General features: G+C 37.2%; 1 protein-coding gene across 4 annotated transcripts in view; it reads left to right on the forward strand.

Moving 5' to 3' along the window:
- The window catches only part of DACH2 (dachshund family transcription factor 2), a 283,298-nt gene that overhangs the window by 176,049 nt on the left and 90,111 nt on the right, over positions 1-17,138 (forward strand). For all 4 annotated transcript variants that reach the window (XM_057425136.1, XM_057425138.1, XM_057425139.1 and 1 more), the window contains exon 3: positions 8,496-8,627. In XM_057425136.1, the coding sequence (XP_057281119.1) occupies positions 8,496-8,627 (132 nt within the window). The remainder of the gene's footprint in view (positions 1-8,495; positions 8,628-17,138) is intronic.

Below are 17,138 nucleotides of genomic sequence, written 5' to 3' on the forward strand. Positions count from 1 at the left end.
TCCAGATAAGCTTTCAGACTTTTTGGTACTTAACTGAAAGGACCTCCAAAAACTTCAGCAATTTCCATGTCATTACCATTTATGGACAAGTGCTTTAAACCCACAAAAGTTGATTTAATGGGAAAGGAATAAACATGGAGAAAAAAAATAACAACAGCTAATTCTAATTTTAGATGACAGCACATGCACCATGACAGACTTTATAGAGAAGTTACTGAATGTCCATGGTGAATATGAGGACTATTAGGCTTAAGTGTAATTATAATGTAATTTTAGGCTCCTGTGAACCCAGATGTATGCTAAAATGGGTAACTAAGGCCTGCAGTCAGAAGCAAATGCAGTGATCTCTGAAGCCTGAGAGAAGGTGGCCATTAGGCCCTGTTAGTGTTGTCCAGGGTGTTCTGAATTGGTCTCAAGTAAATCTGCACTTACCATCCTGACTGAAATCTGAGTCCTAATGCATGAATTTGTGACTCTTCTGATATATGAGCACACTTTTTAAGTATGCCACATAGTGTAAGTTTTCATTTTATGTTGAAAACTTCCAGCATTACTAAAATTGCATCAGATATGCACCAAAGAACATACAGATTCTCTGTGTAAAGTGACTGTGCTCTTTCCAGCAGTAATTCAATGGTTTATGCATCTGTCTTTTGTATGCTTCCATCTTTGGAAACCTTTAGATCAAAAGTGAGGTGGTCAGTCAATCAAATATACAGAAGAAGGTAAAGGTCACAGTAGTGCAGCATACTAAAAGTATTATGCATTATAGTCTTGACAAATCATTCTCATGACATAGAGTGTAAAAAAAGAGCAGAAATGTCACAAAATTAATCAAATCTTATGAGACACACTGAAAGAATGAAGGAAAAAGAAATTTAATGTAACCCTCTCAGAGATGTTCTTGGCAGTTCTGATTTTTCAGTTTCCCTCCAATAAGTTAAGCAGCAATTTTGTTTGGCATAAGATAAAGGCTACCTTTCTGGATATGAGATGTGAGATACGTATCTGTGAGATACGTAGCAGGGTGTTGCTGTGGATCATCTGGAATATGAGTGCTCACGTTAACACAGGCTTAAGCACAGGTTTGGGATTAAAATTTCAATATACTTTGAACTGAGCCCCTTAGGTGTAGACAAGAAATCTGACAGGTATCTCCATATGGATCAAGGATATGAAAAATCTCAGGTACAGAGACTTGATAGAAAGTGTTAATGTTTAAGACGTTTCTAATCTTTGGGATGGATATTAGGGAGGGTAAGATTAAGCTATACAAAACATAGGTTATAACTAGGCTGAGAAGTGTAAATAATAGAGGTGGACATGGATGAAAACACCTGGAAAGCAAACTCTCCCTGTATTTTAAAGTGAATAACCAGACTTGTAAGTGTCAGGACTTTTGCTACTGTCTAAATGTGTGTGAAATAAGGGAATGATAACCTGTTACTTATGTGAATTATTCTGTGGAGTGGCAGGGACATTTTGATGTGTAAAGGTTTTAATCTTGTTTATGCTCATGTGAACTTTTGCATGAAATTATATTTTAGACTTAAGGTGAGCAAGCACACCATGTTAAACAAAAATTACTAGGACTGCAGAACTGAGCCATCAAAAATTCAGAAACATTTGTGCAATCCTAATTCTGATCCCTTGAGCATTTGGCAGAGTCTTTAAATCACATTATCACAAACTGTTTTGTTCCCCAGCATAACTGCCTGGTTGATGGTAGAGAATCGATTGACCTGTGGGGGAAGCAAGGTTGTATGATGAAGAGACCTATCTGTAGGTCTGTCCCTATCTAACTGCTGCAGCAGTGGAAGCTATGTGGGGAATATTCAGGGGCTGCAGAAAGGTGAAGAATAAGGTCTCTCAAATAAAGACTGTGTGACAGTTCATTGCAGAAGTGAGCAGACTGGAGCTTCCGTGTGGAAAATTAACCTCGCAGTTCCTGACAAATACTCATAATATTTGTTTAGGTTTTTTCCCTCCCTCAAGAAGGTTCTTTTGCCATAGTATGATTTTCTTGATGTTTTCAAGTGGTGGTATTTAAAAATTTAAGGCCACTTAAAAAAATTTTAACTATTGTCTGAAATGTTTTGCTGAGGATGATCTTCAGTAGTCTCTGAACTTTGAGTACGTGAACATGTTTAGAGAATTATCTGTATTTTCTCTTTCACTTTGAACATGTAACTTGCATTAATACTGTGTTAATACTTCCAGATTTTCTGCTCTAAAAATCAATTTTTGCATGTTTGCACCCTCTGCTTGGGATGCTTTACTGTTGAAAAATGGGAAAGAAGAGCATACTGGCTGCAGGTATCAGAACAGAGGAAGGAAACTCAGCTGTTGTAATACATTTTTTTGTTATTGACTACATTTCAGCTTGGCAATGTCAAATGGATGTAGCATGGATTTCGGTCTGGGCTCAAAGCGTCCTCCCAGGACCTGGGGTGAATACTCACACCACTTAGCCCATGATAAAGCCTTGTGCTATGGTGCTTTTGCTGAAATCCCATCCTCTGCCTGCAGTGGCCAATTACTCATCAAGTTCCTTCTTTATAGTCTCTCAAATGTTTCATGTTGATGGATTATCATGACCTATCTGAAATGATAGCTAGGATATCTTTGAACAACCACTGAAAGCATAACATGTGCTAGAGCTAAAACTTTCCTACGCTTTCTAGTTGAGTCCGTTTACAGAAATGGAAGAAATCTGAAGTGTTTGGACCTGTGTCAGAACTGCTCTAACACTTGGCTTATTTTAAAGTTCTTATTCAAGAATGAGGTTTCACTGTTCTTTGTGTTCATAGCTGGGTTTTACCTACCTGTTTAGTAGTAAACAAGGATGATTCATTTAGGCTACAGAGAAGCCTCCGCTTTTGAACGTAAATGATTAAATTAATAAGTAAATTCCTGTGGGCATTCTGAAAACATGAAGTACATTATGTGTATCTATCTTAATTCATTTCTGTATTGAAGAAAATGGGAAAGAAAGTAAATCCTTTTCAGCCTTCTAAGGCCTAATTTATTGAATGTTTCAGAATTGTTTTTGCTCTTTGCAATATGGTATCTCATACTAACATTTCATACTACCAGATGTTTCATTATTCCTGTTTTAGCACATCATACTTGACCCATAGCAGCTTTGAATGCAAATAACAGACAAGCTGATGCACAATGCTTGACTGTTAGACTGAAATAATATGGCAAGACTAAACTGGTTTTCATTTTTCCTTTTGAATATTATTAATTGCAGTGTAGTGACTGTTAATTTAATTAAATGTTTTGTTTTAATACCATTCTTCACTTCACTGACTCACCATTTCATTTAATTAATTGCAAACCTCTAGATTTGATTACTCATAGTTCTCCTTTAGTTAATTTACTTGTTCACAGTTTTGACAGAAAAGCTTTCAAACTAAAATGAAGGAGGGGCACAGTCTAATCAGGGAACTGAAAAAATAGCTGTAACTAGAGTACAAGCAGATACTCAGGGTCACCTTAAAATGCTCAGAGTCCTTGTATTCACTACCAAAATCCAATTGTCAATGACTGGACATTAGTTAAACATGAAGGATTCACTTGCATTTAAGATTCCCACAGAGAGGTATGTAGGGTATGTGATTGAGTTTTGTTTTTTTAAATCACCAAGAAGCTATGTGCTAATGAGTAAATGGTGATGTTCACTAGAAGCAAGAGGCATTGTCCCCTCATGTCCTGGTGCTCCAGGAGATGGGTGGGTTCAGCACTGCCCTGTACTGGGATACTGGCCCTGAGGGGAAGAGGCTACAAACAACTTTGGAGTTGTGAACTTGGGCCATGCAGTAAAGATGTTGGGTTTTGTTGTTGAAATAACTCCTGAGACTTCACAGAGGAATAATCTTTGGTGGTCTTTTTGTGTCTGCGTAGGGTGTATTTGAGTAAACAATTAACCACTGACTTTAATATGATGCAGACAAGGGATGGAGAAACCTCACTGGTCTTCACACCCTCTGCACTACAGTACTACAGGTATCTGGGCTTTAGGAGCAAAGGTCGTGTTCAGTGAGTTCAGCCCTAACAGAAGCAACTAAGCCTCACAGTATGTTCAGGGCTACTCGATCTCCTATACCTTACAAGCAGCAGGTCTTCCCCAGAGCAGTGCAGTGTCCCAGGTTGAGTAAGCTGAGCATGGTCCTAATTTGGATCAAAAACCTGAATTTGAAAACTGTTTGGTGCTCTAGGTATATTTTAACTGTGGCTCAGAATACAGTTGCAAAATCGTCTTTCAGTGCAACCTGAGCAAAAAACGTGCTGGTTTGCGTGTCCTTGACTGGTTATTTCAAGGCTGAGTTCCTGTGTGGTACAGCAGTTATGCAGACTTGTCAAAGGGAGAGTACACAGTGTCCTGACAAAACCGAAATTGCGGAATTAAGATTACTAATGGCAGTTGGTTGTTTTGCCATATGCACGATGCAGGTGTACTTGAGTACACATCATCGCAATCTGTTACGCAAATGTAATGGAGATTCATATTTAGAGACTGACCCAGAACGTGGCTCTGAGGTCTCTCTGTTACCACTGATGTGTCTCTCAAAGATCCTCACCAGCTCTTTGTGGAGCTGCTGCCTTTCAGCTGAGGCAAATGGTGGGTTGTGGGGTACTGCTGGCAGGAGCAGCTCTGCTGGCCACATGGCTGCTAGCAGTTTGGAAGACTCTTCATGGCTACAGTGCTGAGACTCACCCGTTGTTGTTAGCATAAAGGTTGTGTGTTTGTCTTAATAAGTGGTACATAGTTAATTTCCTGGGTGTTTAGTGACTGATCACAGCTGGCAGAAGATAACTGAAGGAAGGGAAATTTAAAGTGTAAATGGAGAGAAAAAAAACAGAAGCTTTGAAGTGTGTAATCCAGCATGTTGGTTTTCCTAGTGATCCTTTTTTTTTTGTAGGTGAAAGCAGAGGGATAGATGTATATGATACAGCTGGTTTTAAGCACATTTTTCAAAGTGAGGTACTCTGAGAGAGATTCTACTGCTGATAATGATTCATCTGAGAGGATGGAAATGATTCTTCAGTTCTTTGTAGATCTTTAGATAAGTCAGTTGAAGAATAGCCCTCTTTGCTACAGCTAGCCAGAGGTGAGTCAATTACAGAAAGGAGTTTTATTAATAGTTAAATTAAATGGTAGCTTCAGTAGCATTAGCCACAGCCATAGCCTTAATTGAAGATTATGCCAGTGGGTGGTTTGCTGTACATTTTCTTCCATCATTTCAGGCAGTAGCACACCCTTACTGCTGAAACCATTTGCTTTAACCTCAGTTTTATTAGCTTTCAGAAATGCTGAAGCATTAGTACACTGTTTTTAAAGTGCCTCATACAGTTAGATTCTGGGGCTTTTGCTGCTATCACAGCTCAAGTAGGAAATTGTGTAGACTGGGGAGTGAGTGAGAGAATTAAGACTTTGCTGATACTGAGCTTAGAGATGGTATTGGCCATATCTGCTTCAACTTTATGCCTGCCTGCTCAGGATCTTCAGGTGTAGGGCTTTCCACATTAGGACTGTGCTTTAAACTTCTAATGCTGAAGTAGAGTGACTTTGGTGTGGCAGATGGCACAGCACAGATTCCCGATACATCACTGTTTTTTGGCTCTTGTCCTTATGACAGCTGTGTCTGGTTAGGGAGCTAAAAATGCCTGACAGTAATTACCTTTAATTTCTGCAGGTGGCATCGTGGTGATTTTAGGACTGTGTTTATTGTTTTCTGTTTGCTCCTCAGTGCCCTTTCTGCCTTCACTGTGCTGATATGACTGTTCAGTAGGCTTTTTGAAATTTGTTAGCTTGAGAGGGTTTTATACAGAGCAGTGGATAAGTTTTTTGTCTTGCCTTTTCTCTGAACATTTTACTAAACGTCTGAATTTACTTTCCATTTCCTATTTCTTTACTCTTTTGTATATTTAAACTAAGTAAAATTTAAGGACTAACAGTATAAAGAACCTGTATAAATACTGACCCAGATGAAAATACTTACTGCAGTAGTGGTTTATCTATACATATTTGGGTACATACAAATGATAAAATGTTATGATAAAAAACTTCATGTTCAGACTTTGTATTTTTTGTAACCCTTAAAATAAATGTGAATTCTTTGCAAATGGCTTAGAAGTATCCAGTGAAAACAGAGTAGGATGTGAGTGGGTACAAGTTCTGAAAATGCTTTAGTGATGGCAGTTCCTCAAAACCTGGAATTTATTGGGATAAGCAGGAAAAGTGTAGCTATGCGGGTAGGCAGGCAAGGCACGCATGTGCCTGGAAATGTTAAAAGCAGTAAATTCTTCAGAAGGCTTCTGCTGATGCTGTTTCTTGAACTTCCTGAAAATAAAGTGAAATTCACTCATTGAATTCACTCAGATCAATCCCACTTCCTTTCCCTAAGAAAAAAAAATAGAAAAGTTTATAGGCTATTTCACCTCTTCCAGAAAGTGTGTAAACAGTTTTATCATTGAAGATGTATTCTTTGATAGATTAAGCGTGAGTGATATCAGCTAGCGAATTGGCAAAAACAGGAGTTTAAACATCAGGGTATTATATCCGCTTGATACAAACCCTGTAGCATTTGCAAAAGAACTTAAAGGATATTAAGAAAAATCCTGATTTTTAAATAAAAAGTGACTACTGTTATGGTATTGTGATCTTCTGTATGCAATGAGGACTGCCTTAAATGAATCTTGAAAGACAAGATTCCTGATGATGTTTTCTGGACTTATTTTTATATGTTTGTATTTAGCGTATTGTAATAATGAAATCAATGTAGTTTTTCATGTACCAATGACAGAGCAGTAAAACAAATGCCTAATTTGTGTAGGTAACATTTGTTGGATCTGGTGTGAGAGCTTTGGGAATACAGGAGTATGTAACTGCAGATTGTTTTTGTGAATGTTGAGAGGCTCTTAGGCAAGATGGGATGAGGAAGACAGCCTGGAGAAAAGGAGGCTTGTGTAATTCCCACCTCCTTTTTTCTCGTCTCCAACTTCCTGATAGTAATCAGGAATGTCTTTGCTGAAGTTAAGCAAGTTGATGTATCCATATGTGATAATACACATCCCTCCTCCATGCAGTTGGAGTCTATGGTTGCTTGCTTACTGAGGTCTTATTAAAATAATGAGAACTTCTGTGAAGCCTATTATAGGAGCAGTAGAATTAAAACTAAATGTCAAATACATAGCAGCTTTTAAAGTATTTTTATTTGTGGGTATGTGGCAGTATAGGATGTGAAAATTACTGGTTCACTTTAATCAGTATCTGATGTCTTGGTAAGCAGGACTTTCCAGAAACAGCAGATCATTTAATTCTGGTTTGATGTATGGTATCTCCGTGGGTTGATACAGCATGTGCCACCAGCAGAAAATCATGGGCTTTTTGGTAAATGCAGTTCAGTGAATTTGTGAAACTCTTGCACAGTCTATTACAAAATAGCTGATAGGAAGCATTTAGGTTGCTTTTTTACAAATGACAAAAAAAAAATCATGCTATACTGGGAGGAAGACAGTAAATCTGTTTAATGTGTAACTGAATAAACAGACAGTTACACCCATAGAGATCTTTCTGGTTACATAGCCTTAGCCTCTGTAGTTTCCTGCAAGATAGATGAACTTCAGATAAGGTATTTCCAGTCACATCTTGCCCAGAATAAAAGATTTGATACTGTTTGGAAGAAAATCTGGTCCCCTACCGACCAAGTCAAATGATAAAATTTTAAAAGTATACTCTTATGAAAAAAAGATAATGGAAATCAAAAGAATTAAAAAAAGGCTCATGATGGTAAACTTGTAGCCTGACACTGCTCTGCAACTGCTCTTTTACTATTGGAAATAATAGGGTTTTAGTCACTAGGAAATCTACCACTAACTCCCCTTCATTCTGTAACTTTGTGCTGGTATTAATGGTCTCTTAAAGGTGGGCTTGAGTTTGTAATTACCCATATTCTGCTTGTCTAAAATTTCCAATATAATATTTTCCAGTAACAGTAATACTGATCCCAACCAACAGACATCAGGAAAAGACAATAATATTTGGATATATAATAGTACAGCACTGATTGTTCCAGGTTAATTGGCTTTGAACTGTTGAAATTAAGGAATGCTGTGTCTTACCTAATGTACTTGGAAATTTTGTAGCAGCTAAATAAGTCAACCAGAAAGTGATCAAAGTGACAAAGTGATCAAAGTGAAATGGAAATGATATGTAAAAGTATAATCAAAAGGGCTACCATTAAATAAATATTTTGGAATGCTAGACATGTTAAAAAAAAAAAAAGAAAAACATGAGAGAAGTAAATGGTGTACTGAAATAGCTCTAAAATAAAATTAGTGTCCAGAATAACATTGCATAACAGACTAGCAATGTGTATTGAGTTTACGTGACTTCTTCTCACTGAAGGGAATTGTTCTGTTCTTCGTCCTTTTAGTGCTGCATTGTATGGTTTGATGTTGCATTTTATTTATTTATATTTTTGCAGGTCTGACAGCAGCTGCCATGGCAGAGGCTATGAAGTTACAGAAAATGAAACTTATGGCAATGAATAGCCTTCATGGAAGTGGAAGTCAAAATGGAACAGAGTCAGAAAATGAAGAGCTCAATTCAAATGCAGGTAAGTAATGCTGCGCATGGGAAACAAAATCAAAAATCTGTCTCAAATTCTTGTGCTCTTTTTTTGCTCTGCCAGCGTCAAAAATTCTGCACCCGTTCCTGCAGTATTCCTTCAGTTTTCCTCCTAATGGCCCTCTTCATTAATTTTTGAAAAAATATTGGTGAAGGATTGGTTTTATTGTATGAGAATGCAGACATTTTAAATTGTTCCCTAAACATATTTGTACTAACTAAAGACTTCTCTATTGGCAATAATGCAGCACGTCTAGAGTTTTTCTGTAGATGGTTTCCAAACCATCAGGTTGTTAGAACTTATAATGAGATCCACAGTTCACTAGAGAAAGGTAAAGAAGGGAATGTAAAATTACCAAGTCTCTGGCTTTTCTGCATTTTGTTCTTTCCTTGTATGGATGTTTGCAAACCACAGCTATGAAGGAGAGTCATGGTAAACATTTGTTATGGCCCACCTGCCTGGAATAACCTGAGGTAGAAGGCACTGAACACATGTCTATACTTCTGTGAGAATTAATATAAACTTGAACTAAGCTCCCCAAGTCCCAGCTATACAAGAATAGGGTTCAAAGGTTAAGTAAGAAGCTAATACTTCAAAGAGGATATCTTCTTTGTTTATTCTAGTGTCATTTTCAGGTATATAGAGGAGATTTTTACTCGGAGAGTGTAGAGAACCTAGAATAAGAAATCTGTTTTGTCTCAGAGTTACTATATACCTACCTTTGTTAGGCTGTTTCACCTGGACTTACTTTTTTGACGTAAGCAATCCTACAATGCACTCTTACCATTTTGGAAGCATACGCATCCTTTGTTTTCATTATCAATTCAAGAACAGAGGCATTGTGTAATCCCTCACTGCATTCACATCTCCCATTGGCATTCACACATCTCTGAAGTCACACATGCATCTCTAAAGATGAAGATGCTCTAGCGGTTTGCTTGCTTGGATGCGGTATAGTGTATATGCATTGTACCATCAAGATGGTAATTTATTAGACCAATAAAGCAGCAGCTGGGAGGTCTTAGATTCATTTTCTAAAGGAATAACTTTGAATTCATGACAAATTATGCACAAAGCAGTCTTTCCAAAAGTGGTATTGCCTCTTGCTAATTTGTGTACTCATCTGTATTGAAGAAATCTGGCTTTGAATTCATGCATTAAACCCTTCCCCAGCTTTCTGTTATGTAGGATATGTATTTCTTATTCACCTCTCAGACCCTAATTACTTAGTGTGTATTGAATTCAGGAAAAAAGCACTGAGAAGGCTTATTTAGTTTGTGTAACTCTTCCACTCTGTATATAGTTCAAAATGAACTATGCAGTTTCACTGAATGCTAAGAAATATGACTGAAGTTAGAATTCCTATAGGAAACTTCATACAGAAAAGATGTACTGTTAGCATTAGGGGTTTCAAAAGCTTGCTAATCTGAATGTTGATGGTTTCATGTGTTACCTGATTTGGCAAAATTTGTATACTTCATTTAGTGAGAAGCTAGAGTACATTGATATTATTATTTTAGGTACCTTGTTGACAAGTTTTATAGGGGACTATCATACCAGCTTTTCGACAGTACATCTAAAGTATGCATATTAAATGAAGGCTTTCTGAGATTTAGCAATTCAATGAGTTCTATAACTGACTCAATACCAATTTAAATATTTGAAAAAATTCCTGCTGACTTTAGCTGAAGTTCCAGTGGGGCCCAAGGATAAGGATATGGTGTCAGTTATGTAAAGATCTTTTCTCAATTCTTTTTGTTGCCTAATTGAGTAAAATTGCCAAGAGGAAATTTGCTGGATCAAGTTGCTTGCGGGCAGAGAAAAAAATCCTTAACAAAAAGAGCTACTACTAATCATACTACAAATCATGATTTCCCCTCTTTTTAGTATCTTCAGTGCCAGCGTTAGGATCACTTATTTAATGCACGACTTCTCTACATATTGGAGAATCATTTTTTAAAGATTTGCATTCAGAAGGTACATCAGGATGTGTCACCCCCCCCCAAAAAAAAAAAAAAACAAAAAACACACCAAAACCCCAACAAAATGGATGGAATGTAAAACTTAACTAAACTGCTCACTGTACAGAACAACTGAGGAATTATCAAATATTCAGAACAGGAAATTCATTGGTGTGTGAAGAGAGTGGGCATTTTATTTAGAAGTTGATGCACATTTTGTAACTTTGATTCACTGTGAAGAGAAAACCATAAGATGCATGAAACCTTTACCAACTGTTTGTTTTGCTCTGGACTCTTGCTGTTTAGTTGACTATTAAAACCAGAATGGGGATGTGGAATGAGAAAGAAAATTGAATTTTGAAATTTTTTTACTAAGAAGTTGTAAGAAAGAGCAGCGCAAAGGAGTCAGAAGCCTCATAAGTGAGAAAAACATTTTATTTTAGGAGAGAGACCTACAGTTTCTTTGATTTGGGGTTGTGTTTAATAGCTTCTGTAATGGCTGCAACATGACTCTGCATCTAGATTTCAGCATGAATAACAACCTGTTCGTGTTTCATTTAGCTCCAAATGAGAAATTCTGTCTTTTATTGTTTTAGGAAATTAGTCTGTGTACTATTGCTCCTGGAACTTTATAATTAATCACTAAAGGTTATGGCTATGGAGAGTTTGTGGGAAATAGATGTCTGAATGATTATAATTGTAGCTGTCAAATCAGAAATATAGTTATACAGAGCAGAGGACCTTTTGCTTCCTTTGATTATGTTTTTTTTTTCTTTCTACTGTAATAAAGACTTGCAGGGTTGCAGTTTTACTTAAAAAATCGCAACTATAGAGATTGTCGGGTTTTCACCTCAGTGTTGCACATTGGCTTCCATTGGTGAGCATAAGACACCACCAAACAGCTCACATTAGGGTGTGTGCCTTCCTCGTCATTCTGTAGTGTGATGAGTGGAATTGTTTCTTTCGCTGTAGCATGTTTTGAATTAAGAATGTAGTTGATCTGTATTAGGTTCTGAAATTTTATTGCCAGATTTTTTGGAAGTATGTCATTATATACAGGCCTTTAGTGTAATAAAAAAATGGTGAGGATGGCCTGTCAGATTAATTTCATTCCCCATCTGTATCTTTTGAAGTTGGTACGAAATAATTTTGGATTTGCTTCTTTAGCAGTGACTAGAATGTCACTTCTGTCGTTACTTTCTCTGTGTGTGTGCACCTATGATGATGGAGATTTTTCAAGAATTTCTGTATCTGAAGCCAGAATTCATGCTATCCATTTAAAATATGATCTCTAACTCTCAGGATCACCGACTAAAATTCCTCATATGTCTCTAGGAAATTACATGTGTGGAATTGAGTCTTACAAGTGTGTCTAAAACTCTGGGGAGTAAATGTGCCACTTCTTTTCCTGCTTATATTCCAGCTGGCATGCTTTTGCCATCAGGTTCTACCTACCTCCTTTTGGTGATATTCCAGTATTCATCTCAGGAGTGGTGGATTTTAGTGCTGGAATATTCTAAGTAACATATTAAAAATAAATAAATAAATAAATAAATGCTGCTAGAGACAATGCTGCAACTGTGAAAAATGTACCAAACAACCAAAAAATATGCACGTATTTTTTAATTGAAGTAATGCATTAGTTCACAGTGCTGTGCGGAATGTTGTTATACGTTGAACATTAATGTCCTCCTTCCACTCTCTCTGCAGAAGAGAAAGAGATTTGTTTGCACCTTCCTACTCATCATATGAAGTGTTGAAGCAAACTTCTCAGGCAGTTAAACCCTCGTATTTAATCTGGCAATATAGGTTCTCTGGCCCCAAAGTCCAGCTGATCTGTGCTAGCTGTTCGTTGTGGCTTAGTGTCTGTCTCCATCTTATTGTAGGATCTGGGAAAGAAGGTTGAATTTCATGAACCACCTAGTTGGGTTCATAGGTGTCTGAAAGAGGGGAAGATTAATCCCTCTGTAATTCCCAGTGGCCATAAGTCTTTCATAAGCCTGTTCTTACTTTTTGGCTTCTCTGTTTGAGTCCTTGGAGATGAGATGGTTTGACGATGGCAGTCAGTGCACACATCTGAAGGTTGTCCTGAGTCCAGAGGGTTGCTATAGCTAAGGCAAGTCATGCTGTAAAGCATGACAAATAATGTGTGCCTTTCATATTCCACTTTGGAAAATGAGGAAGATTACAAGTTTGAAGCTGGCAGCTGAAGCCACGTATGATGGATGCATATGCAGATTTTTGTAAGTCCAGCCATGTAATCAGTTTCTGTGTTCTATAGAAATAAAATGTCTCTGGTTGCACAAAAGTGTTTATAAAGATCATCTGTTTCATCATCATGCAATACTAAAATTAGGTGAAGTATATTCTGGAAATTAGCATATAATTGCCTAGGGAAATTGGAAACTTTTTTTTTTTTTTTTAATAGTATGGCAGCAGGTAATTTGTACAAATATGTGATACCAGTGGAATGGGAAGAATAGACTGCAGAGCGCAGTGTTGGTGATACTGCCTGATCATCCTGTAAGCTGCATAAGCAAATAAGGATCAGTGCATAGCAGTCCCTGACAGTACCTGTTTGTTCAAAACCTCAGTGCAAAGAATAAAGCAGTTACTTCCTTCTGTTGGCTTTTGGAGTTAGCGTGCATGATTTAATAAATGTGTTTTGCTTTCCCAAGAGAGATATCAAACAGTACTAAGTGTTTCAGTGGTATTTCCTTAGGAAGTCAAAATGTTATTCTGTATGTAGAGTCTTGTTGCTTAATTTCCAGACAAGGAGCTAAGTTAGGCAGAAAAGAAAGGAAAAACACCCCAGCTTTTGGCATATGAAGATCAGAGAAAGAGCTCTTCATAGGAAGGAAAAAATAAAAAGTGTTATCTTTTAATCCTTTTTTCCCTTCAGTACCTGCCATGCAGTTTTCTCACAAATGCAAACATCCTTCACAATCTGTTTAAAAAACCACAAATACATCACTCAGAGGAATATTTAAGGAACCATCAGGAGGGAAAAAACTCATTGGTTTAATGGAATGCTGTCAAGGAAAATCAGCATCACAAACGACACAGGGGCAGAATTGATACTTTTGCACTGACATGTTAAAAGAAAATCCCATGCATTATTTAGAAAACCCAGAAATCTGTCAGCTGTATGATTGCCGAGTTAGCAGAAGCAGGAGGATGCTGCGCAAGTTGAAAAGAAACGCGTAGGCACAGATCCATATTGTAACCTTTCATGTTCTCCACCCACCATGAATACCCAGCTATTACACGGTCAGCATTTTTTAGTTTTCCTCTTTTAAAATTTCCAAGTGCTTGAAAAGTCAAAAGAGGTAGGACTTTTATTCAAAAAAGCAGGATGCCGAGGCTGTTATTTTATTGTAAGAGTAAAAATGACGAGACCAGAGAACAGATTTTTTTAATCCTTGAGTGCTGTGCAGACTTCATGAAGTCATTTTTCCTGTTGCTAAAGCAAGTATTTTTGTTACATGAGTAGAGTTATTGTTTCAAAGATGGTAATTTTACTTAAAGAATACAAACCATTCATGCCATTTTAAAAATATAGACAGTCAAAACTACAATTAATATTTTTAGAATCAATTAAAAAGCTACTGAAGCATACATTTAATTTTCTTTAATTGTCCTTTCTCCAGGAGGAATATATAGTCTTGAAGTAAGAGAAAATTTAATATGCTTTATTTCTGTGCCACCTCATCTAAAAACTCAGCTTGTTTGACTCCAGCCCTAGCAGATATATTAAAACATTTTATCCTAAAAACTGAGACATCTGGACTATTTCTTTAGACAGACACATAGGTTGGTCATGGTGAGTGTGAAGATAACACTTGCTTTTCACGGTGGAAGTTGTGGCTTCTTCACTGAGTGGTGAAGGCAGCGAGCTCCTACTCCACAGCCCTCAAACATGAATGGATTGAGCACTGAGGTAGGTAGGATAGGTAGGAAAGGGTGAAACTTTTGATCTGCCTGTGTTCCTCAAGCATGCAGATGACATTGTACTTGTGAGTATGGCCCATAGTATAGCACGTATTACACAGCTGATGGTACCAGGCTGGGAGACAGGAAGTGATGGTCAGTGTCATGCAGAGACAGAGCTTAAAAGACCTGCTGGAGATCAGAAAGAAGTTCAGAGCACTTCACGGCTCCTGTTTGGCCTCTCAGTCTGAGATGTATTTCTCTGGGGGAGACTGGATGCTGTAATACCAATGGGACATGTTACAGTGTTTGTGTGAAAAAGCACCCAAGCTTCTGAAGCCCCTGAGCAAGATACTGGTTCCTATGAGGGCTGACTCAGCACAGAGGTGAGGAAGCAGCGTGCTGAAGTCTAATGAGTCTCCTCTACGTAATAAAGGCATGTATGGCCCCATAGGTGACTAGCTGTGAGGACAAGCTCTGCATAAGAGTGTTTATCTGAAGGCCATAGGACTTGAAGAAGATTTGTATAGTGATGAAACTCAGTGGCTTTTAGCATGCACTTCCACCATAGGTGTGGAGTTGTGGTTTCTTGGAAGTTACTTGAACCCACTTGCAAGAAATTGTAAGCTTTTTTACTCAGTGAAAATAGAGTGAAGGGATGGAAACATTCACGTAACACTGAAGCTTTAAAAAGCTTTACCTGTTGGTGCTTGTCAGAAAATTCCATGGTTGCTGAAACATACAGAGCAAGGAATTCCCTGCAGATAATGTAAGTGAAGCCTTCCTGGAGCCTTTTTAAGATACAGCTCCTCAGATATTAGGTAAGCCATTTGGTTAATTTGTACCTTGTCTGTATTCTGCTTTATTCTCTTTCGTTTCTTCCTAACGGTCATGGCTTTCATGGGCCCTCTCAATTATGCTGAGAACCTAGTCTCCATGTGTGAAGCTTGGAAACAAAATGCACATATATCTGTTTCTTTGGCACATAGGGGCAGGGGTTTGGAGAGTGAATTATCAGTGGTCTCTTTCTGCTGTGTTACCCTACCACTGGGCAGGATTTAATACCGAGATTTTTAGCATGTTCTAGTGAACCACGGTTGCAGTGGAGTACAAAAGTGAATTTGTTTATCTGCAACCTATTTTAAGGTCACAATTTAGATTCTTAAGCAGTTAGCTATTGAATACGTGTGAGTACTGTAGCTGTCTTTTTAAGAAGTATTCTTCTACATCTAAATATGTATGTAAATACTTTATAGTAAATGTACATGATTCATGCCTAAATGTATGTATGCTGTTTCATCATCTAATATTTACATATTTGGTTTGACTGACACCCAACTCTGAGAAATATGAAGTAGCTCTGGCTTTAGTTTTAAAACTAATAAAGGGAATCTTCAGAGCACTACTGGAAATGGAATTCTCTGTGCTTTTCTCTGTAACTGTGAGGCAACTTTTTATTTGAGAGGAATTTCTATTTCAAAATTTCATGCTTGTCTAACATGATGGAATCGGTTATGTTTTTATAACATCATAAGATGATGTAAAGTTTGAGAGATTAATCAAATGTAGGTATTATCTTGTATAGACTAAGTGTTTAAGCTCCAGTTTGTGTAAATGCTTTTGGGTGGGTAATTCTCAAGGGTAAATTTTAAATACTTTTGTGGCAATTAGATGCTGCTAAAAATTTATGAATTGAGAATATATATGTGTACTTGTAAGTTTATATTTCAACAGTTAAACATATCACACAGCCTGCTTCCTCAGTATACTTTGGCTGTTACCTTATTTGAAGTCAAAGATCTGATGTTTCTTTTTTTCCAGAGCATAAGGTAGTTTGGGGTTTTTTTTTTCTTTTCATAAAGACTTCATAAAGAATTTTGTACAATGATTCTCAACTTTAGCTGGAACAAGTTAAATATACAAAATCAGGATTCATACCAATTAAAAAAACCACTTTCTAATGCCAAATAATGTACCTCTGGGTGCACACAGTGTAATCACAACCTCTTTAGATTCTTGCCGTATCTCTTATCAGAACAAAGTGCAGCAAAAGATAAACTAATGACAAAATGCAAATGGTATGGCTAAACTGCATAGAATCGAGAGCTTTCACGTCTGTCACCTTTCAGATCCGTTACAAATTTATAGTCTTAGAGTGCAGAGGTCTAAATCTTCAAAGCTTGAAAAACAGAGGTGCAGCATGAACTAATCTTCATTTTTCCCCCTATCTTCTTACAGCAGCACTAATGGAAATGTATTTTGTTTAATGACTCTGAAATCCTGTTTGTAATTAGATGTGGGAATTGGTCTTACTTTGTAACAGATGATACTGGAATAATAATATGAGAGATGCTACGCTGAGACCACTATCCTCCTAAATCTATATCATTTTTCATTTTATTGACAGGAAATGTGTTCCTGGAACAAAGAGATTGATTTTGAAGAGTAGAAAAATAATGTCTAGTAAAAACTCAGATGAAAACACTTTAGCATTACTTAAGTGTATCACAAGAGTACATTAACCTTTTAACTTTATTTTTAATTTTAGTAAACAGTCTTATAATTGTCACTTTGTCACTGATACGATGTTTGAATTAATGTACCAAAA

Source organism: Pezoporus wallicus, unplaced genomic scaffold (assembly GCF_028554395.1).
Source record: "Pezoporus wallicus isolate ANWC-B61680 ecotype Strahan unplaced genomic scaffold, APGP_CSIRO_Pwel_v1 scaffold_6445, whole genome shotgun sequence".
Classification (NCBI taxonomy): Eukaryota; Metazoa; Chordata; class Aves; order Psittaciformes; family Psittacidae; genus Pezoporus; species Pezoporus wallicus.